The sequence below is a fragment of the Rhipicephalus microplus genome, chromosome 10 (genome assembly GCF_043290135.1).
Source record: "Rhipicephalus microplus isolate Deutch F79 chromosome 10, USDA_Rmic, whole genome shotgun sequence".
NCBI lineage: Eukaryota > Metazoa > Arthropoda > Arachnida > Ixodida > Ixodidae > Rhipicephalus > Rhipicephalus microplus.
This window is the reverse complement of record NC_134709.1, coordinates 41,532,173-41,554,027: the sequence shown is the minus strand read 5'-3', so window position 1 is coordinate 41,554,027 and position 21,855 is coordinate 41,532,173. Positions and strand designations below refer to the sequence as shown.

The 21,855-nt window shown below is 40.7% G+C and overlaps 1 protein-coding gene across 2 annotated transcripts in view; it reads right to left on the bottom strand.

Annotated features, from left to right (window-relative positions):
• Positions 1 to 3,805: 3,805 nt before the first annotated feature.
• Positions 3,806 to 21,855, bottom strand: part of LOC119181124 (ATP-binding cassette sub-family G member 8) — a 388,763-nt gene continuing 370,713 nt past the window's right edge. For both annotated transcript variants that reach the window (XM_075875541.1, XM_037432306.2), the window contains 8 exons: positions 19,557 to 19,674; positions 18,528 to 18,680; positions 16,026 to 16,142; positions 12,516 to 12,699; positions 10,740 to 10,948; positions 9,159 to 9,235; positions 6,794 to 7,204; positions 3,806 to 5,354 (listed from right to left, as the gene is read on the bottom strand). In XM_075875541.1, the coding sequence (XP_075731656.1) occupies positions 5,160 to 5,354; positions 6,794 to 7,204; positions 9,159 to 9,235; positions 10,740 to 10,948; positions 12,516 to 12,699; positions 16,026 to 16,142; positions 18,528 to 18,680; positions 19,557 to 19,674 (1,464 nt within the window). In that variant the 3' untranslated portion in view covers positions 3,806 to 5,159. The remainder of the gene's footprint in view (positions 5,355 to 6,793; positions 7,205 to 9,158; positions 9,236 to 10,739; positions 10,949 to 12,515; positions 12,700 to 16,025; positions 16,143 to 18,527; positions 18,681 to 19,556; positions 19,675 to 21,855) is intronic.

Here is a 21,855-nt window from a genome sequence, read left to right as displayed (position 1 = left end):
CAATATCTGTTTTGAAATTACAATGTGTGTTTGAGAGTGTGGGCAGTTAAGAGCTAATTAGAACATTCTTGGTAATTAGTGAATCCTTATATCTATTCTTGCTGCTAATGCCTGCATTAGATGTGTAGAATATTGGTACATAGTAATTCTGGAGGGGGGGGTGTGGCTCAGGTGAATATCATAGTTATTTTAACATATAAAACATAAAAAAGAAACACCACTAGTTATAAAGTGTGGCCAGTGATTAAAACAAAAGGTTGACCCAAATTTGATATAAAGGCTTTATTTCCTTGAGATTGTCGTACAAAAGGCCCTACATTTCCTCTCCATTCTGGGCTGCTGGCTAAACTGCCATTCTGTTGTAACTTATTTAGGCAGTTATAAAGCTTTTCTGTTGTTTTTTGCCCCAACAGTTTTAGTGTACTTTCGTTGCTTTCAAGAAGGATCAGTAAGCATTGCATCAGTGTTTCTTCATATGAAAAAGTGGGGAATCACTGCAACGCATGATATATGTACGGTACCGGAATTCAGAGGAAACCAAATGTTACTTAGGATGCTTAACACGTCAACCTTGAACAAAAAAATTGCAGCGTACTATAGTTACAGAAACATGAGGTTGGACACTAGCTAGCTTGCTATGGTGTTTAATCGGCATAAATTTTCTTAAGAAAACTATAGCAGCATGGCAATGTGCGAAGATTCTTGCATACAATAAATACGTAGAGATGAATGATTGAGATACCTTTATTTACAAGAGAACAGTGTGCCAATTGTCAAAACACTCAAAACAGACAATCACCCCATATGTACAGGTTCAGCAGTTGGTGTTGAGATGTAGCACAACCGTTTTCAGGTCATGGTAAATGAGTGTTTTAGGAAATCTGCAGAGAAAGAAAATCGGGAAAGCATGGAAGTGCTAGCTATTTATGTGCATGGGTTTGGCACGTAAATGTGTGTAGGAGACAAAGCTTTCTAAACTTGGAAAAGGTTAACAAAAGTCGCATAGTAGCAGGGAAGTTTAAACATTTTTACACTACCATCACATAACTCAAACCTCATTATAAAAAAGTTGCATCTTGCTATAAAATAAGTTTGTTATATCCCAAAATTAGTTATAATGGTTATTCCTAATGCTGTATTTATTGCAAGAGTAATTTTCAGTTACTTCATTAGAACCAATTTTTCATTAAACTTGTGTTTGTTATGCTGAGGTTTGAGTGCATCTCAACGCAAGGAAGAAGCGTCCAAGTATGGCAGGGTGGTACAATATTTCAAGGCACAATAAAAAAGGTGACTACAGGGATTCATGATATGAAAAATTTCGAAACGGTAGTTAAGAAAGGAATGCTCAAGAAACAATGACTTTCCAGAATAGAAACTGCGCCTGCTAAAAATAGGGTTGTTAGGAAACATTCTTACATCACCGGTTTGATTAAAACTTTCAAACTCGTACCCATTAGCATACTCTTTTTAGGGTACCTTACGAACATGCACACTCATTCATACTTTATAAGTCAAACAGCTATTATACAGAACTCGATGCAAACATACACCCTGCCACAGTGTACACACACAAATCGAACAGAGACAAGCTTATTTTCAAGCAGCTGAGCTTTTACAATCTGACAATTTCAGCCCACAAAACAGGGGTGGTGCCAGTGGGAGGCAGGGAAGGCTGGAGCCCCCCCCCCCCCCCCCCCCTTCTCCCGTTGCCCCCCCCCCCCCCATGAGGGAACATATTCATATTCACAACACACTGCATAAGTTCCCTGCCTCCCTTGAATAAACTCAATTGTTGTGTGTGCTCACTTGGTCGAGGAATCTTGGTACCACCCCTGCAGCGAAAATGCTAGTGCCAACGAAATCTGAAGAATTTATGCTTTTCTCTACGTTCCATCAGTGAGAGATTTTTTTTTCTTGCTTTTCAAGTGTGCAAATATGAAATTGCTGCTTGTGGTTTAGGCACAGAAAGAAATTGAATTGAAAAGTGACACGCTATAGCGTCTGAAGTTTAAACAAAGTCATTCTAGTCAACTGTCGACAGGGGAGTCCCGGTGAGGCTACATTTCGAAAAGTTGTTATTAAATCGCGAGGTGCATTATGAACACTACACAAATGTTGGTGTACATGTGCATTGTAAATGGCAGTGTTAGGTAATAACGTCATTAGTCTAGTTCATTGCCTTGGCTGTCATGTGCGGCATAGAGTATGTTGGTTCTCTTATAACAATGCTCATCTAGTTTTGCCGACGGCTTTGAAGGAACCTTGTTAAAATATTCTCAACACTCTAGATGTTTAGAAGAACATTGCATACATATTAGTAAACCTAGTGTAATCGTGTTATAATGAAGTATCCTATAATAAACATCTTAATCACATCTGGTTTTACAAAGTTGTACAATTCAATAGCAAAAAATGAATGCAATTGACCCTATACGATAGAAGGAATAACATATCAACACCGTAAGCACGTTACTGTTTCTGCAAGTTTTATGGAAAAACCTGAATATTTACGACAACAGTATGATTGCCCTAAGATGCGCACAAGTTATGTCCTTGTGGCAAATTGCACTACTGTGGAACTTCTATATCAGGCCTTGTTTATATCCATAGAAAACTTTTGTATAATATGAATTCATTCTATTCTGTCTGATAATTCTTGGCATTCAAAAATTCATTATAAGTGTGCTCGTTATGTTGAGGCCCCTCTGTATGACTGCATACTGTCGTCAGCCAGCAGACTTTGTGGCGAATGAGCGGATTATATATCTATGCACACGTGAAGGCACTCTTTAATGCCCATAACATGTGCATATATGTAAAAAATAAACATATGTTTATATATAACTTATTAAAGAAAACATGTACGACTTGGAAGTATCTCAATGGCTAGAGGTAAAAAAAAATGAGATAGTTAAAAAATGAGATAGTTTACTTGCATCCAGACTTGATAGAAGCTCCTGATCAAGCCTCATGACAGGCGAAAATGGGATACTGCGGTCCATGCAAGCAGACCTTTCAGTTGAATAATTCAAGATGGGGAAAAAGGGGTGACTGATGATGAGAGGGGACTTACGGTTTTCATTTAGCAGCAGCTTGACTTACGAGGGATAAATTACTATAAATCTCTCCTTCAGGTGTTCATTGTTTATCTTTACAAAGTCATGCGCTACTATAGTGTCAAATTTAGATGACTGTCGTGTTGAAATGAAAGTAGTGTCTAATGTTTTGTAGCATGTAATTGGTATGATCAATGCATGACGGGACCTCAAGCAAAAGAATGCGAGAAACTGGCTGGAGTAAAAAGATGCCAAGTTAATGGAGTTATATAATTGTAGCTCAGCTGTTTCCCCTTTCTGAATGTTCCAAAGCTGTTGATCAGAGATCATGGTGCCTGTCTATTTAAAATTACCAACCACTCTTGTTCAGTCTATTCCATAGACAGTCTGGCAGAGCGCTGCTCAGACCAAGGTGTGAAAAGGAATACATACCACTGAAATGTTATGACCCTGGTTTCCTGTATGCCTTGTTTTGTTACTGTGTCGTGTCTATGTATTCATGTCACGTGACATGTCGTATGACATTGAAAAGACTTGGCGAAAATTCGTCAGGTTTCCACGAGAGATCTGTTCTTTGATGTGTTCAATGTAACAAGTGAACTACTTCATCGCACAAGACGGCACAATGAAGCAGCAACACTGTACTCTAAAAGCAACCAAACTAAATTGCAATTGTGCATGCACAAACTAATGAAATGTCTAAAAAGCCTGACCTTCGTGTGACTGACTTGACGATCAGCAGTAAATTAGTGCTAAAAAGATGTAAACTTTATTAATGTATTAATTGCACTGGGATTACATGTTGTGAAAGTGTTTCATGATCTTATCGCAGTTTCTGCTGTTTTATTTTTTATCAAGTTCAATATTATACATAAATCACTAATGCAAAATAAAATATTACAAACATATTTGACATTAAACAGTACTATGTGGGAAAAATGCGCACTTGGTCATTTAGATATGTAAAAGTGCCCAGCAAAAAAACGGAAGCAAGTAGTTCCAGGTTACTCATACACTGACGTGTGAGACGTTTCTACTTCGAGTAATAAGAGATGGTGGTCTAAGTAAATAGGCCTACCTCAGTGAAGCAGTTATCGTATCGCAAAATTGGCAGTCGTATGTTAAAACAACAAGCACGAGTGGTCATTTCCATCCGCATTGTGCGAAACACCCTGGTCATGAATATGTTTCAGCATGTCGACCAAGTCCCACAAAGCTTCCTTCTTTTTTTGCCCGCATTGCTTGTCAAGTTGAGAAGAAATTGCAGTCATCACGTGCTATGCAGTCAGTAGCATCACCATCGACATTTGCTCTGTGAAACTGCAGGCTCGGCTCTGATGCTGTACCATATGAACAAACACTAAAGGTTTCTAAACAACGAGGCAATGGCCACAAGCAGCAGAATTCTTCTGCTCGTCGAAGAGGGGATCCAGTAGAGGTAGAAGAAATTCAACATGCGCCGTTTCAGAAGGTGAACTTTGCAGCGCAAGTTGAAGCGTCTCGCGACGGACTGTAAGTCTGAAGGATCGAGCCCTTCAGAAACGTGGGACATTGCTTCGCAGAAAGACACGTTCACTGCAACAGTGTTCAGCTGCATAGAAGACTTGTGAGCTGATGAACACATTGAAGATTGGAGAACACTATAGCACAGCTGGAACAAGTAGTGCTGCTTGTGTAGTTGTACAGTCCAGTGCAGTAGCTTGTTATTGCATGTTGGAAGGACAGCTGATGTAGAGAAGGCTGGTGGCGAAGGCAGCTGTATGAAATTTGTTGCACAAGAGCCACTTGTGAAGGCCACTATTCTGAGCTGCTCATAAAATTCTGGTTACATTTATTTTTTTGGTTCCAGCCAGTTGCTGAAACTAGCTGCCACTTCACTCTTTTCTTCTGCCAGCTGCAATGGCCAGACTTTACTTGGTAAACCAGACCTGACCAAGTACATGGTGCTAGCTCCCCTCTCAAGGTTTCGAAAAACGCTGCACTGAGATGCCACACCGTCCAGAGAGAAAGCACATTCAGTCGCAGCACTGGGATCAACTACGCACGCATTCATTAGCAAACCAGTTTTTTAGGAGGATTTTCTTACATCGTCACCACGCTTCACCGCGTTTTGTCGGCATCTGGTGAAGCGCCAGGGCCCCTCATCTTCAACGCGATATAGACGATCGATGCGATGACGAACACAGCATGAACGGCGAGCACGACCAGGATGGGCTGTGCGGCGGGCCACTCGCGGAGCAAGCCGAACAAAGCCAGGGCGTGATTGTCCGTCACGATGCCGCATATCGCTTTGACCTGCGAGGATAGAGTGAGTGAAGGTCGGTGAGAGCAGACTTTTTAAGGCCCTGATCAGAAAATGTGGCAATTGAATCTGTACACTTAGCCTCATTTTCATCGGGCATGAACAATGTAGATGCCAGGCATGTTGAAGAATGGTGTTCTTTATCTGGCATAGCCTGTACATACATGTACAGTGAAATATGCAAACCTCGATATGAGTTATAACAAAGTAAATTAGAAATAGTTTTGCAATATATACGGTGTTATTTATGGGTAACCTTGATGACAAATTTTCGTGTATAACAAGCTTTTTTTTTGTAATATGCAACTTTGTTTTAATGAGGTTTAGTGTACTACTTTATTTTAAAAAAAGTTTATTTTTTTAGAATAAATAAACTAGACTTTATACAGCATAATGCAGGCCATGGGGCTCCATCGAAGTTGTGGTTGACTCGCATGAAACACTTTTCACTACGTTATTCCAGCCCGTCTCCTCTAGAATGGAGCACACATGCTTCTTCGTTAAATAAATAATTGGGATTGACTGGCTTTATAATCTTTCAGCCCCCTTTGGTAATATCACACTATGATTCATTTTTAAGAAAAACACACACCTCACTGATATGAATATATTGCAACTACAAATCTTTTTCACTGGGTGACAAAAAAGTGGGCAGCCATTATACTTCAGACAGTCATTTATTAGTAAAATTAGAGCTTGGTTGGCTATATCAGCTGCAATTTATTCTCAATTTCTAAATAAGGTTGGACAAAAACCACTACAGTACGTGATTTAACATTGAGATGAGATAATGAAAGCATACAATACAGTGCATTCTCGGTAAATGGAAATTTGTTAAACGGAACTGCTGCTTAAACGAAACAGCTTCCTCTAGCACAATTGGTTTTGTACCTAAATTCTGCGCCCCTGCTCATCTCTCAATAAACGTAACTCTTGTTAAATGAAACACATTTTCTTGGTCTATTCAGGTTCCTTTTAACTAGAGTCTACTGTGTATAAAACATCTTCTTTCTCCTCTCTAAAAGTGGAACAGCTATATAACACCTTATTGCGCATCTTTCTCTCTGTCCTGATGTAAATCAGTTTTACCGCACCACTCAACTGTTATTAACAATCATATTATTATTTCAAAGCCGGAAGCTTGTATTTTTCAGTGGAGTGCAATGCATTATTTCACTGCAAAAACAGTTTCGCCCTATGAGCCATCCTTCTGTCCTTAACCTTTCCTGAAAACTCATTTTCTTACCCCAAAACTCAACGCTCTCTAATCTCCTGCTGGAAAAATCAACAGCTTGCATGCCATTGTTGGTCTTGCAGTATCGGGAACGGGGCGTTTCAGTGAGAGAACATGCACAATGTAGACAGGGAAACTGTTGTTGTGTGTGAGAAATAAGCCCCAAAGGTTTCTGTATCTCGAGCCTCCTCTGCTCACCTGGATACCGTTCTCCTGAAGGACCACCGGGCCGCGTGGACAGTCATACATGGGCGTCGTCCCACCGGCAAACTCGACCATGGCAAGCTGCTCGAGCGTCCAACGCAGCGGCGATACCCACTGGAGCCACGATGTGACCAACGACAGGTCCATGAGGTGGACTGCGTAGCCGCCACTCATGCAGAACACCAGAACCACTAGGCCCAGGAAAGCGGCTGCACGTTGCCGCGTTGGGAACGTCCACGCCGAGGTCATGGCAACGGCCCGTACAGTCAGCAGGTATAGGAGCGTGTAACCCATGTAAGGACCAAAGTTCCGCGTCTCTTCACGCTGAGGCAGACCCGTCATTGAGTAAGCAGGAAACACGTACGCTGCCGCGATGGCTGCGGCTGTTGGTAGGCTGTACATGAGCTGCAAGGAGAATATGTTGATGCGTTGGTGGTAGGCGTGTGAGGTAGAGGAAAGGCGTCATATAAGTAGCTTCAGTATGGCCCTGTTAAAATTACTGTTTCAGTACAGCGTTGTTAAAATGACTCCTTTAGTATAGCATTGCTAAAATGAATAGGAGAACTTGTTGCTGGGCTTGTCGGTTCATAACACTAAACGTCTGAGCGCAAGTTCGGTATGGGGCGTAGAAGAACACATACAGCACAGAACAAGCACATGATAGCATTTGTCCTGTGCTGCTTGTGTTCTTCTATGTCGAACACCAAAGTTGCACTCTGAAATTCAGAGTGAAAATGACTAGTTTGTGGGGATGTCACAGTGAAACTCTGCAAACATTGATTGCCACGTCTGCGGCACTGTACATCAGTTGTGAGTCTATGAAATCATACCTGTAGTGGCATCAAAGTATAGAATGCGAAAGGTTGATTCTCTGGGGTATTTGTCAGTATAGACTGATAAGGTCGAAGACTGTACGGAACGGAGACGAAAATCGCCGTAAACACAAGTGGCAATGAAGTGAATACGAATGTAAAAATCTGATCGTGTCATAAAAGTTTACCTTAGCAGAATTAACCAGAAAAACTTGTAACCTACAATTTCTGGTGCACCTGTGCACTGAGAACATAAAATAGGGAAAGAACCTACGTTGAACATTTAAAGCATACACGAAATGGCTATTGCATTTGTGAAGTGCTACATAATCTTTTATGCACTTGTACTTTTAGACATTCAAGTAATTTTGTATTGCTGGCACTGTGCAAACTTTTATACTGTCACAAAATCTATGGGACTTGAGTAGTATAATCAAGGCACCATTAGCCGCAGCATCATGTGTGAACCCTGAAGTTTTCATGTCTGAGAGTTTGAGCACTTCCTCAATAATTCTCCTTACGGTGTTGACCCTGAAAGTTACATTATTGGCACTGGCTTAGCTGTTCAAGTCCACAGAACCATAGTTTGGAACTGAAGTTCTGTGAATATGAATCTATCGAACCCATTGAATACTGCAACTGAGGCAGCAGATCTGAGTATTGAGTACTTTTTGAATAGCTGTCAAATCGTGAGCAACAATTGTTACATTGAAATGACCTCTGCCCTTTAGTATGGTCTCAAAGTGAGCTTATTACATGGCATGTTATGTAGGGCTGTACCTTAAAAGTATATGAACAGAAAGCATCAGGGGCTATAAGCAACTTTTTGTCTAATTGGCGACTCACTATCGAAAATGGATGATGATGGCTCGTTCAGAAAGGTTCAGTAGAAGTCCAACTAATGGTGATACATTAGCATGGAGTGATCTTGTATACTTCTTTCATTAATTTGTCATGCTTCTGGCTGTTGTTGTCGCTGGGACTAGGCATATTGCACAGCTGTGTCAGTTTTCTGCTTAATCATGCTCAGTTGATGATGCATATAATAAAGCAATCATACTTGTGAATAGCGACTTTTCACTTTGAATGCCAGTTGTAATACAGAAATAATTGATTTAGTACATGTATAACAGTTTCATCATTCATAAACAATTTTTCTGTATCTGATGTAGGCTGACTACGTAAATGAAACAAGTAACAGTTAAGCAGGCATCAGTGGAGCAAGGTTTGAATTGTGAAAAATCGAAGTTGTTTTTTGTTCATAGTGTAGCATTGAGTGAATGAAAAGCAACAGGTTGTTCCACACCTACATAAATCTATGGTAACCTACTTGTGTAAGTTATAAGCTAGTAACATACTTAGCAGCGATAGCAGAAAATGTTTAATAGTAACCGTATTGGCTGCTAAACCACAAGAGATATTAAACGCGGGATAGTAACGAAGGGCTAGGGACTAGCAAAAACACGTCAAATGGTGTTAATTCAGCAGCGTGTGAACAAGCAAAAATTGTCACAAAGTTTATAAAAAAAGCAAATAACTGATCCTACCTTTGATATGATGTACGCAATGCCGTTGTACAACCTTTCATTGATATCCCTTGAGACGTACGACTTTTCTCGCCAGACTGTAATGAAAAAGACAAGGGTGTGAGCTACATCAGGTGCAGGCTTCAAGGTTTCACTACATATATTTAATAACCTGTAGTGAAAAAAAATAAGGTGGTTAGTAGTACTAGTTCCAAGAAATGTCTGCAGTATTCATAATCTGGTTTGCAGTAACAAGTGTATCAGAATGTAAAGTAAAGAGTTTAAATGTGGCTTCATTTTCTGTTCAGCCTTATTCTATTCCATTATTAGAACACAGGCATTAATGTTCATTTAACTTAGTAAATACCTTAATTACATTAGCGCTGTTAACACCAGCGACCTATTTTCACTAACTGCTTTGGCAACTAGCACGTTCTTGTTGATCAGATAATGTCACCTTGTATTCTGTGCTATGATTAAGGCTCAGCTCATCAAGTATTCTAGCTGATGTGGTAAAACTGAGAAAGACAGTGCCTCAAGGGACTTTGAAGTCTGTTTTTATTTAAACTGATAATCATGAGTACTCAAAAGCGTTTCTTAGGCCCTTTTAATTTCAATAAAGGAAGAAAAAGAAACTCTCCATCTGCTTGTTGAACCTTCAAAGTAAATACATGTGTATCTATCAAGGAGAACGCCTATTTAGTCGGAAAAAGAAAATCTGGGCAATTCTTCTATCTTAGACCTTTGCTCATCTTGGACACCTTTACAGGACTTTTTTACAGCATTTCTAATTGGTTAGTTTCAAGCCTTTTTTTTTCTTTTTTCTTCTCAGTTTGGGCTTGAACTTTCCACTGAACTTGGTGTGAGCTTGATCATCAGAACGAAAAATTGGGCAGTGTGAGCCTGACGGCTTACAATACATTTCATACACAAGGTACAATGTTATTGAAGCTAGCAAGACTTCTTGCAGGAGATGTGTTTGGAACAAAATTTAGTGACATATCACCTGTAATATGATTGTTCTTTCTTTTGTCTTTTAGACCAAGTAATAAACGCAGATGTTTGATACCTTTAAAATAAATACATTCAGTTATTCAAGACACAGAACGTTTTCATTTGTTACTTAGTCTAAAAATAAAAAAAAATCACGTTACACGTGCTATATCATCGAACTATTTCTTGGTGTGAATGCATATGCTTGCAAAGAAGTGTTTTGCTAGATTCAGTAACATTGCCCGTCATGTGCGAAATGGGGAGCAAGAAATTAGATTCACACCGCCCAATTACAACCAAGTTATTTATACGGTTGCCTGTAAGTTCATCCGGATCGCCTAACGTCTCTGTTTTCATATTGTGGCCTCCGTGATTTGTTTTGCAGCGCACAGCTGCAGCCAATCACGGAGGCCACATTTGAAATGGCAATATCCTAGCGCAACACGCACAAACTTATTTTGTGAACCGGACTCATGTAGCTTTCACAGCATTGCATAATTAATATATGAAACGAAGTGTAGTTGTGGTGATGATATGAAGAAATAATTTTTGGGTGAAAACGCTATGCACATTGCAGAGCAGTTGCAATACACGATTAAGTTTTTTTACCGTCAGTGACGTCGCCGAGCAGAAGCGGCCAGAGACAGAGACCGAGGAGCGTGTAATGAAAGCCAAGCCGGTCCAAGACATGCTCCTGGTCGAGCCCTGCCCTTACATTCCAGAAGATGGCCCCAACAAGCACGGAGATGGAGGCGGCGAGGAATAGACGTCGGAAGAAGTGCACCACGTTGTATGGGAAAGTGTAGATCAGTGCCCGTCTGTGCGAAAGCAAAAAAAAAAACCCTCAATATAAGGAAAACAGATATAACAAAATCCCGGTTAAAACGAAGTAAATAATAATAATAATAAGTCATGAAATAAAAAGTTTTATAATTAACTTTTATAATGAATTTTCAGACATAATACACTTATATTTTTGTAAGATGCAACTTTGCTTTAATGAGGTTTGAATGTACTACATTATGATTCTTTATTTTTGATTTTATATTTGGCCCTTTTTTTTGTCAGCATTACCATTGTTGCAAGTGCCACTAGCATTGATGCCGTGACAGTCATAGTTGAAAGAGATTCAGAATGAAAATGACAGGTACCAAGTTGCGGTAAACGTAAGATGTCAACATGATGTACAATATTTATGATTCAGTAACGGTCGAATGGCATCACTACAAATGTGCAATGCAAATCAGTTGAAGATGCACAAGTGTAGAAAGTAAATCGAATGAAAAAAATTTCATTGAGCATTTCGCATATTTTCAAACCTTTTTTTGTTCAGAAGTGCCCACAGTGCTCTGTGCACCTTCTTCACTACAGCGGTAACACACACGCATAACCTTTGCTTTGACATAGCAAGTTAACTGGTACGTTTGCAGACTGTTTTAGTGAATAACCAAAAAAAATTTGAAAGCGAATGACCAACTCGGGCAGCTTGCGTGCGGAAGTTGTAGGTGCATGCGGTACCCGAGGAGTTGCACCACAATGTATCAATTTTGCTTATATAAATTGGGTTGAGCTTGTGAAGTGAACGGTCATTGTTCAAACGTGTGCAGATGCTGCAAGCTATAGCCAGCTGTCTCTTAGTAATTACAATAAGTATTTTTTCCGCACTAGTGCTAAAGCTGCATTTAGAAGCGTAGAACTGAAATGTTTTTTAAGTTCTTGGAATAAAAATAACAATTTTTAAAATTCTTTGATATGGGCATGCTGCGAGGTCAAGAAAATTTTTAGCTCTGTACTGCCGAGTGTCGTGCATTCGCGACATACCAAATAACTTCATGCGAGCAAGTCACGAAATGCGTGTTCCCTTTAATGCCGGCTGTCAAGCACTCGTGGGGCATGTAGCTTGCAGCATGAACAAATCTAGTGTTGTCCTGCCCAACGTATTTTGTGCTAAAACCAATTGTTTCACAGCTGAAGGCGGAGAGTGCGAAGCGCATGCAACAGCTCTCACTTCCTCATTCTTTGTCGCTCGAGTGACTTAAGTTCTATCTTCGGTAACTTTGTTTCTTCGGTGCGTACGCACCCAAGTGGTGGCACACGACATGTTACGTAGTTCTGAAGTACAATATTTGTTGGAAGGCACTTGCTTCTGTGGCATAGGGAGAATTCGCAACGTACATAAAAGTATGCATTAAAGTCGAATTTCGGATAGTTTAACTGCAGAATCATTTAAAAGGGTGCTATTTGAAGCTGAAAAGCGAGAACAATCTTATTTTGCTCAGCAGTTTAACGGTTGAGGCGTTAAATGTCGATTCTTCAGAATCTTTGTTCTTGACGCACCAGTGAGAGAGTAATTGAAAGACTGGGATTACAAGAGTGTGCACTCACATCCAAAGGGCTAGCATCTGTCCAAAGAATCCTGCCCTGTAGACGTCCATGGGAGCATTACCCGGGGGACCCGGGTCGGAGAGTGCCACCTGCCTGCGCCGAAACACCTCGACTAGGTTCTCGACTCGCTGGCTGGACTCGAGCATCGCCTCGGGAGAGAGATTGTCCAGCGTCACCAGGTCGACTGAAGCACACAAAATATGTATGCTCTAAATATGCATATTTCATTGATGGACAAAAGTAGCGGAATATTGTTCAAGGGGCCTGTTCTTATGTTAGAGACAACCGTATGAATCAAACAGGCGATTTGGTTAGGAAAGGAAAAGAAGGCATTAATTGTTGTTTTTTAACTTAAGCCCACTAATTGCTACACAAATTGAAATTAAGTGGGTGAATATCTTCCTTTCTTTCAGTAGAATCTGAATCCACAATCATTGAATTAATCGTCCAACACTCAACTGATTCAACCGTGGTAGAAGGCTCTTCCACGTCCACTTTGTTAGGTATATCTATTAATAAAACCCCCTGAGAATGCTAGCCAGCGTACAACTCATAATCCGTGAAGTGGGTATGGAACACTTTTTCTTTGCCGGAAGGCATCGCATGGCACATCATCTGTGCAGGACGAAGCAGCTGACCAGCAAACCCTCTTATGCTAAGCTAAGACATTGTCTGCCATGGCGACGCCTTCACCATAAACAAAAAAAAAAGGAGGATTTTGCCGAGGGGCTTGTTTTTATCTTGAGAACAAGCACATAAATCGAACACACAATTAGTGTAGAGAAAGCTGAGGGGCTCTTAATTGTTGTCTTTTAACTGTAGTGTACTAGTCGTGACAAAAACTGAAATGAATTGAAGTGTACAAATAATCACTCTGATGCTTATCTCTAACACTTTCTTATTTTCTTCTTATTTTTTCACTTTCCAAGTTCTTTCATGCCCTGCTTCCCTGAAAAAGCAGATTCAATCGAAAGAGAGGCAAAGAAATGTTATCACGTTCTAGAGGAAAGACCAACTGTGGTAGCTTAATGATTTTCTGGGGTTTCACTTGCCAAAAACATGATGCAGGTATTTATTTATTTATTTATTTATTTTCATACCTCAAGGGCCTCCTAGAAGGAGGCATTACATGAGGGGTGGTACCAGGTATGAGGAATACTGTAGTGAAGGACTACTAATTTAAACCACCAGGGGTGAACATGCACTTCAGTATTTTACATGTGGTGTTCATTGAAATGTGGCTGCCGATGCCAGGAGTCAGTGTCCTCATGCTGGTAGCAGAACCCCTTTGATTATAGGCCACCATTTCAATAGCATGCAACACACAGGTGCTATTCAAGTCGACCTCCCTATGGGCCAATTCGAACGAAGTTTGTTGCATTTTAGAGAGAGCAAAATTATTGTAAATTTAAGGGGAGCTGTAAGTTCTGGTCTCTCATTTGTACGTAAAAGTTTATGTAGGGGGCAGGAACCATCATGGAGCAAGTAAGCCCTTTTTTAGTCACCTAGCCTTTAGTCATCTGGGCCTGTCTAGAAAATAAAGTGGATTGAATTGATTTAAATTTATTTTTGTTGGTCAGAGGTTGCTGAAGTTTAGAAAACGGGAGTGCAAATCTAACGAGTGGGTAACTCCTCACCTAGAACAGATATGGCCGTTCGGTAAATTGTATTTCTTAGAGCATAAAAAGTAGATAAACCTGAAGGATAAATTTACGGTCTGCACAAAACTATTACACGATGAGGAGAGTGTTATGAAAGATTTATACTGGAAATAAGTGGTGTATATTACAGTGACACACCTAGCTGCAAGTTTGTTTGCTTTTCATGCACATTTGGGCCTTGATTAAAAATACTATAGCTTAGCAGAGGCATGAAAATAATGCCCAATTTTCTCAAGGTGTCGAAGTGTTCAAGACAGTTTTTTTTATATGCTACATGCTCAGACATTACTTTCCAAAGTTACTTGATTTTAGTTTTTTTATCCGAGTGAGTGTGGCGTTTTCCAAGAAAAATGATGTCTGCATTCCCAAGTAGTATTTAGAAAACGCTCGAAACCGTTCTCATTGCAAGTGGATGTTCTACCACGCCTCTGGTTGTGAAAACAGGAAAAATAACTTCCTCTGCTTGGAAATGCAGTAAAGTAGCTTTCATGCTTCACAAACACACGCTTCCTGTACACATGCTTCACAATGCAACATGAAATATTGCAAAAAATGCGTGGTAGAAACATCCATTTCCTGCGGGCGTAAGAATATGCGATTATCATAATGGCTCCACGGTTGAAAGCCGGTACCCCACTACAAAAGGTACACACACTGCTGCACCCATTCCCTTTAAAGACACGTAGTGAGTGCATAGCAAATTCGAAAAGGTTCCATGCACTAAGTGTTTAAAGTATGCACTGTAGGAACAGGATGTTGCTATCACGTTCAACTCCTAAAGGCAAAGCTTTAGGGACCCCTAATTTTTTTCCTGCATGTATGCGTGCAGGAACGCCAAAGATATAATCAATAATATTTTCCCCATGTATCTTGGTGTTATCCAAGACATTGCAATAATTTGTGCCTTGTACAGATGAACGCTCTGTTCGAAGACCTCGGCGTCGGACAGCTGAAGCACACATGAATCCATGACCTGATCGAATACAAAGCCAGGCGGCTAAATGTTCGCTCTCAACTACTTGACACGGGTCGGTGCATCATTCGTTTGTAGTATGAATAGATGATTTTTAAATTCACTTGGGTATAGAGCTGCAGTATTACAGTCTGCCTTCATTTTTTTAAAAAATAGTCAGAGAAGATGAGTACAACATGCCGTAGCACTGATTAACCTAGCTTAACCTAACCTAACCTAAATGATACGGAAGAGATGAAAACTTCTTTGACACACCCACATCACACCTAACAAAGGTGTTCCTCTATATTTTGTCCTCATTGAAATGCAGCACCATATTATGATAGTCATGCATTCGCACACCAGCTGCCGGGTTTGTAACTAATTTGTGAGGGCACTAGCTTGGAGGTTGGGTCAAAAGCCTGGTGTTCAGAAATGATCGACTGAAATCAATGCAGCAAACGGTTGTGCAAATACCGATAGATTTCTGATAACGAGCCCTACTTTATGTAATGCAAATGCTTTGAAAAACCTGAAATATTCCAGTGCTCCCGATTTTCCAGCCAAACTACACTTTCCTGACTGAGTGATAGAAGGACACCTGAGTATGAATTACGAGTGTGCCAATAATTATTGTTTGCTCCTGGTGTTCGATTCCTGCTTTTAATAAATGTTTTGAAACTATAGCATTAACAATAAATACTTGGTGACTAGTAAGAATTGCAGCAGGTACTAATTGTTGGAGAAGTATCGGTAAAGTATTGATACTCGATTTGTTTCTGGTGCTACTTGTAGTTTTTCAGAACAGTATCAAACGTGAATCCACTCGCACAAATAGACAAGCAAAGCGAGCAAACGACAGATACGAGTACGAGAAGCAATGTATATATAGCTCACGGTAGTAATCGGAGGGGTTCTTGAAGGCTGGACAGGGAAAGTCGATGCAGGAGAAGTACGGAAGTAGTTCGCGTCGTTTGCCGTGATACACCATGCGCCCTGTCGATACGATGGCCACTGGAACAAGAAGAGTGTGATGTCATACTTGTACTCTTAGTTAGATTCAAAATAGAAAACGGCTTATTATCTTTTTAACTGATTGATATGTGGGGTTTAATGCCCCAAAACCACCATATGATTATGAGAGACGCCGTAGTGGAGGCCTCCGTAAATTTCGGCCACCTGGGGTTCTTTAACGTGCACCCAAATCTGAGCACACGGGTCTACAACATTTCCGCCTCCATCGGAAATGCAGCCGGCGCAGCCTGGATGCGTTCTCGCAACTCGCGGATCAGCAGCCAAGTACCTTAGCCACTAAACCACCGCGGCGGGGCTAGTATCTTCCTAAAGACTGGTGACTGTTTATGTTGACGAACCACAGTCTACGCCAGTTTCAGGGCACTGAATGTATGATCTGTGTCCCGCACCTGTTACGACACCAGCGTACAGCGGCGTCCAGAAAAAGCATTGCTGTTCGATAAACCTGACACACAACCAAAGGCTGAGATGGCAGTGAAGACTTGGTGATTACACAAAGCACGGAGCAATCAAGAGATTAAGTTTCCGCTGTGACTGATTGGGCCCAAAGTCATGAGCTGCGAGGCAGCTCAATATAGGTTGGCATAATAGATGGGCTTTACCTATAATATTACCATTTTTAAGTACAGTATCCACGAATACGAATCCAACATCAAATTTATTGGTGTGCGCTATTTCTCAAGATAACCACCTCATGTCGCAATGAATATGGTCTCTAAAGATAATATTGGCTCTTACCTATGCGTTCGAGTCAAAATTACACCGGTACATATTACTCAAATTGAAAATGGTAGAAACAAAAGTGTGTGCATTGCATTCTTATAAATTGTTTTGTTTCAATGCATGATTATTATACCTATTGTATATAAAGACATCTTATCCATCACACGTGCAAATTGAAGCCGCTGTACCTCTTCTTGATGTAGAAGCAATTAATGCTTCTGGCAGAGAAGCATGAATAATTTCATCATATAATCTCATTTCTTCATATTATAAATTTCTAAAAACAGGTTTTCATTGACAATAGGCCTCCCTTATTAGCACCCTTTCCTGTATGAGCTGGTGAAGCAGAAATTCCTAACAATTAGTAGTTGATTATGATCGTCACTCTCGACTTAATGTATGTCCACTGAAAGACAAAAGGCTTTCCTGATGACCTCCAGTTTATCCTACCTTGTGTGAGCCGATTTCATTTTCTGCATTGTGCATAAGTTTATTAGTTCTGTCAACCCCCCTAAACCTCTGCGTTCCTCAGCTGCGTTTTACATATGGTATCAATTCTGTTGTTTTAACCGACCACTTCTTCTTTGTCCTATGCATCAGTTGAACCCGCCTGGTCCATTTTTTTTAGGGATGAAGCTCCTTACACCATGGATTGTACGTCCCATGACGTAGTAGCCAGTTGCATTGCATTGCATGTCAACAAAAACGGTGTTACAGCATATCCACCGAGTGAATGATGATGAGTAAGGCGAAGCGTTCGTGAGTCGGTGCTTCCGTCCATCCGCGCATCCGTTCGTTTGTGGGTCTGTCCACGCATCCGTTTGTGCGTCCGTTTGTTCATCCATCTGAATGCCTCCATTCGTGTTTCCCACGTCTTTAGTTTAATGATCGACTAGGTCGATTAACCTCCCTGTGGAGAGCTTTGCCCCACTTGTCATCATTCACCTCATATATGCTGTGATTTTTCTTTTGTTTTTGTTTTTTGTTAATGTTGCTAGGAATATTGGCAACCCTCATTCATTCTTCATTACATTATTCTGTCTTTTGTTATAACATTATAATCCTTTTCTGTTCCATAATACCATGCATGGTCCTTCACTTTTTTCTTGAGCCTGTCATCCTCAAAGTTTCAACCCCTTATGCTGGTCCTGGCAATATGCAATGATTGTACACTACTTGACCTAAACAAATAAGACGTGTAGTTTTGAAAGCAACAAGAGTCTTTACAAGTAACACCCACACACAAATGTCTAATGACATGCAGTGTTTCAATAAAGCTCGTGAAACTGGAGCTTCTCATAAGTGCTTTATTTATACAAGCAGCCTTACTTGTGCGCATTGAATGTTTATTCACATACCACAGCACAAAGAAACGCAGCTGGAAGCACTTACTGATCAGTTATGACGTGACCAAGATTCTAATGTGACAGGCAACTTTTCATTAGGTCCAGTAATAAAAAAGGTTTACAAAAATAAAAGAATTATGTATATCATTACATTTTTAAACAACTTGAATTTTCGTAACGTTAGGGTTGAGGCTTCAGGTAGCAAAGATCCGGAAAAAAGCTCCGGTTACGTTCGAGTAAACACGATATAGGTGCTTTCAATATGGCGTATAGTTCATCGAAGGTGGTGACGTACCTCTTGTCATCATGGTGAAGATCTCGTAGGTGGGCGGATGAATGGTCATGACGACGATGCGACCCCTGGCAGCCCATTGTCTGAGGTAGTCAATGAGGAAGAAGCTGTCGAGGATGTCCATGCCAGAGATTGGCTGATCCAGCAGTACCACATCTGGATTAAGAAACGAAACGTTACGGCTGCACAGCGTATCGGTGCAACTTCATCAATTTCTCAATGACTCGTGGCCACATTCAATGTCATCTTTAAATGTTGAAGCTGCGTTTAGTGGTTGGCCATGGTTCAATTTCAGCTGCAACACGTCCTCAAAAATGCCATGTAGAGTTTAACTGCATCTGCATTCATGCTCAATCACCACTAGTGCTTCAGGAATCTACGTACTGCTCACTAGGGTCACACAGTCTTATAAATTTTATTTGTTTGGAGTGTGGCTTGGATGGTGTTTCATATTGAGACATTTAGATTATCAACAATTGCAGAGGTTTAGTACTGTAGGTCACTCTTTGTTGTTATGGCTGTAACGAGATTCTCGACATCGTGGCTTTGGTTCCTGTCCTTGGCATCTACATTTTGGATGGGGGCGAAATGCAGTAACACCTGGTAATTACATTTGAAGTGCATGGGAATGGACCCAGGGAGGTTCAAAATTAACTCCGCCACTATGGCATACTTTGTAGTGATCGTATTGCGCATTTGGCTCACAAAACCCCAGAAATTAGTACTTTTAGCTGCATTGTGGTACTATTCACAGTGAATGATGGTCATGCTTATATATATGCATTAATGCATATAATGCAAAAGACATTGTACGAAAGAACTATCTTCTTGTAAAAATAAAATAAAAAAGGAACTTGCTACAATCAAACATTGTAGAGAACAAAGTCTGTCAAGAAAGAGCAAGCCTCTGTTGTACTTATATTATTTGATTATTTTCTTCAAGATTTAAGGAAAACTGTGTAGCATTGCCGCTCTGTTCCAAAGAGAATTCGAACATCATCTATTCATACCCTAAACAACTTATGCACTGACCCGTGTCAAGTAGCAGTTGAGAGGCAACATTTAGCCGCCTGGCTTCGGATTCGGTGAGGTCTCGGATTCGTGTGTGCTTCAGTTGGCCGAGGCCGAGGTCTTCAAGCAGAGCGTTGATCTGCATAAGATACACTGATTATTGCACTGTCTCGGATAAGAGCACGAACATACATGGAAAAGACATTATCTTTGATATGTTCGGTGTTCCTGAATGCATGCATGTGGGAAAATATGCACCGAATTTACTCATATGAAAGAAAAATGGAAGTTTATGGTACAGGCACTAAGTATACTTTTTTTAATGCAATCCTTCTTTTGTAATGCGTCTGTAATGCATTTGCATTTTCAATTCTGTAGGCACCCTGAAAGCAGCGTGGGTGTTCTCTTTCTAACAACAGCCCCAAGTGGTGCAGAACGCCACTACTGATTAGTTTTTTCCTCTTATTAGTAATCCTTGCCACATTACACTATCCTGCACTGAAGTTTGTTGAAGCAATTAGTTTCTTTAAGAAGCAGCTCTGCAAATTCAAAAACAAAACACTGCGACAAAAACTGCACAGGCGAGTTGCATCTATCACCTGTCAATAGTAACGAGCAGAGCACGGCACCGACTGGCTACAGCGTTTGCTCCTCCAGCTTGTTTGTTTGATAAGAAGTTGATAGACTAAGTTCATCGGTGCAGCTTTCCCTCTGTTTCAACTTTGCAGTGCCGCCTTGAAGTGGTACAACTATGCTATTCCAACGAGTCCCAACACAAGCTATTGAAGCTACAAGCAATGCAAGCAATGAATGCTGCGAAAGCAATCAATTAAAGCAATCTTATTTACACAAATCTATTATCCCCACCAAAATCGTTTCCTTACATAACTTCCACTTTTTATAAATATGTACTATAATAATTTTCCCCTGAAGCATGTCATTTATTCACAATCGGTGCTCCATAGACAGTGACAGTGCAAGTCAGCTATGACAGATGTACCTGAATAGCACAAGATTTAATACACATGTTTAATGTGGACTGTGAACGAGAATTCAATTTAGTGTGAGTGCAGTCACTGACTCTTTTTTATCAATTGGACGTGCCATCATCATTTGTATAATTTCCTCATCTGTAGATACCATGATCAGTGTGTGCCAGCTCGAGCTTGTCTCGAATAAAGATCTGCCTCATAATACTCTTAACGCAGTACTTGTCCATGCGATCTTCGAGGGGCTGTCACTAGAGCTCTATGTATGATATAATCCGATATAGCCGAGTTCAACTGTCTATATATATATAGGCAGGCATGGTGGTGGAGTGATTGTAGCAGTGCAAGCAGTAGAGTAGAACCTCCGTGAGAAGTCACAGCAAGGCTTATTTTGACGTTTCAGCCAGAGTCTGGCCTTCATCAGGAATAAGAGTACAGTTTGTTGGTGTTCAGCTTTATACAATCTTAAAAGAGAGAGAGTACATGAAAAAAAAAAAAAAAACAGGACATGACGTAGACCCGCGCTTCTCTTGGTTGTCCCCTTCCACCCATTTTTTTTTTACCGACGATCACCTTCAACATATTTGCGGCCTGCGTATGCTTCCTTGCACTAATATATTGTTCCTAACCAGACTGCGCCGCACGGCTCCGGTGGTTCAGTGTGGGAAAAAAGAGTTTTTTTTAAGAAGTTAAGCCTTTAACTGCTCAGTGCTACGTGGACGTCTCATTGCCAAAAGAGGGGTTCCGTGCATTTCCTCAGAAGCTAGCTAGCGGGTGCAATGTCCCGCTCTTGAATTATGCAGTAGGGGGCTTCCGATTGTGCACAAGGTTGTTGTCGGACATGCCATGCTTGGCACAATTTTCGCACGACTTGCATATTAACTTGGATTCTAACGTACAGACTGATGCCATATTCCTGGACTTTGCGAAAGCATTCGATAAAGTACCCCATTAACGCCTTCTGTAGAAACTTTCCCGCTTAAACCTACACCCCGACGTCCTAAAGTGGATCCGTGAATTTTTAAGTAACCGCACTCAAGCTGTCTTTGTTAACAATGCTACCTCTACTTCACTTCCGGTAACATCTGGTGTCCCGCAGGGGTCGGTTCTGGGCCCGATTTTATTCCTGATATTTACTAACGATCTCCCAACTCATGTATCCTGTAAAATCGGAATGTTTGCCGACGATTGTGTTATTTACCACACTGTTTGTAACGCTTCTGATCAATTAGCTCTACAGAGTGATCTTAACAATGTAAAACAATGGTGCGATGATTGGCTAATGGAACTTAACCCTCACAAATGCAAAGCCTTATCCTTCACCCGCCGCC